General features: G+C 36.1%; 1 protein-coding gene across 1 annotated transcript; it reads left to right on the plus strand.

Annotated features, from left to right (window-relative positions):
• Positions 1–773: 773 nt before the first annotated feature.
• Positions 774–1,703, plus strand: LOC104854666 (olfactory receptor 7E24). The gene has a single exon (XM_010613260.1). The coding sequence runs from the start codon at positions 774–776 to the stop codon at positions 1,701–1,703; it is 930 nt and encodes a 309-aa protein (XP_010611562.1).
• Positions 1,704–1,904: the final 201 nt, after the last annotated feature.

The raw sequence follows: 1,904 nt of genomic DNA on the forward strand, positions 1-1,904 counted from the left end.
GTCCTTATATAATTTAAGTTTGACTGAATTATTATTGTAGAAAATGTAAGTGCATTTAAGCAGAGGAAAGAAATTATTGTAAAATTTTACCTAACTTCTTTCATTGCCTGCCTTGCAAGCACAAGGACCTGAGTTCTATCTCCAGTTTCCCCCCAAAAAAGACATTATTGTAAATTTTTAATGTGGAACAAAGTTTGAAAGAGTAATTACATTCTTCAAGAGAAAAAAAAGGAAATCCAAGATTAATGAAAATATCAGAGACAAATGGAAATCACCATAATGTGTTCTGATTGTGAACCATCAGATTTAATTTAATATTCAGATAATAAAATTCTAGATCTTAATACCTTTCTGTACGCCAAATCAAAATACTTGGTATTATTTTATGAAAAAAATGTACATTGAGTGCTTCTTAATTTCACTCCAATATATTTTTTTTTCTTAAAGGGGAATTGCTCTACTTTCTCTCTTTTATTTTTCTAAAAACAGTTGGATTTATTTCACTGGAATTGTGATGCTCTGAAGTATAAAGCATAGATATTTAGAAGATTGCTTCTACAGTAAATGTGTATAGATGGAGATGGATAACAAAAACGTCAATCATGAAAACATCTTCAGGAATTGGCTTTTCCATAATTGAGCAGTGTTAGTAAAGGCTTTGGACTTCAATTATAAGTACTTTATTTGTAAATATGTCAAAAGAAAATGTGTATTACCATGTGTCTGTTTTACTTTTCTAATGACATTTATTTTTGAAAAGTTGCTCAAAAAAAATGAAAACACAGAATCTCACAAGTTTCTCTGAATTCCATCTCCTGGGCTTCTTGGAAGATGCAAACCTGCAGCTCATCCTCTTTGGACTGTTTTTGTCCATGTACCTGGTCGCAGTGCTTGGGAACCTGCTCATCCTCCTGGCTGTCATCTCTGACTCTCACCTCCACACCCCCATGTATTTCTTCCTCTCCAACCTGTCCTTCTCTGATATCTGTTTCATCTCCACCACAGTCCCAAAGATGATTGTGGACATCCTAACTCAGAACAGAGTCATCTCCTATGACGGCTGCCTGACACAGATGTCTTTCTACGTTTTATTTGGATGTTTGGATTACATGCTCCTGACTGTGATGGGTTATGACCGGTTTGTGGCAATCTGTTACCCTCTACATTACCACACCATCATGAACCCTTGCTCCTCTGCCTCCTTACTCTTGGTGTCTTTCTTAGTTAGTGTTTTGGACTCACAAACACACAATATGATTGCCTTACAAATTACCTGCTTCAAAGATGTAGAAATTGCTAATTTCTTCTGTGAGCCTTCTCAAATCCTTAACCATACCTGTTCAGATCCCTTTACCAATACTATATCAATGTATTTATTTGCTTTTATATTTGGCTTCTTTCCCATCTCATGGAATCTTTACTCTTACTATAAAATTATTTCTTCCATTCTGAAAGTTCCATCATCAGGTGGAAGGCATAAAGCCTTCTCTACCTGTGGGTCTCACCTGTCAGTTGTTTGCTTATTTTATGGAACAGGCATTGGAGTGTATTTGGGTTCAGCTGTGTTACAATCTCCGGGGAAGGGTATGGTGGCCTCACTGATGTACACTGTGGTCACTCCTATGTTGAATCCCTTTATCTACAGCCTGCGGAACAGGGACATGCATAGTGCCCTAAAGAGACTCTGTAGAATAACAGTCTGAGATTAAGACTTTACCATCCATTGGGAATGTGACAGATGAGAGAAGGAGTGAAGGAAAGGAAAAGTAAGGATCGATATGTTGTACATGAACTTTATTCTCTCCAAGATTCTGGTGAAAAAAATGGTGGGTGAGAACTGAATAAATTAAAATATTAGATCCACAGGTTACATATTACAGTAATAATATTAAAAAGTGAGGAAA

Source organism: Fukomys damarensis, unplaced genomic scaffold (genome assembly GCF_012274545.1).
Source record: "Fukomys damarensis isolate Sample0158 unplaced genomic scaffold, DMR_v1.0_HiC HiC_scaffold_30, whole genome shotgun sequence".
In the NCBI taxonomy this organism is placed as follows: domain Eukaryota; kingdom Metazoa; phylum Chordata; class Mammalia; order Rodentia; family Bathyergidae; genus Fukomys; species Fukomys damarensis.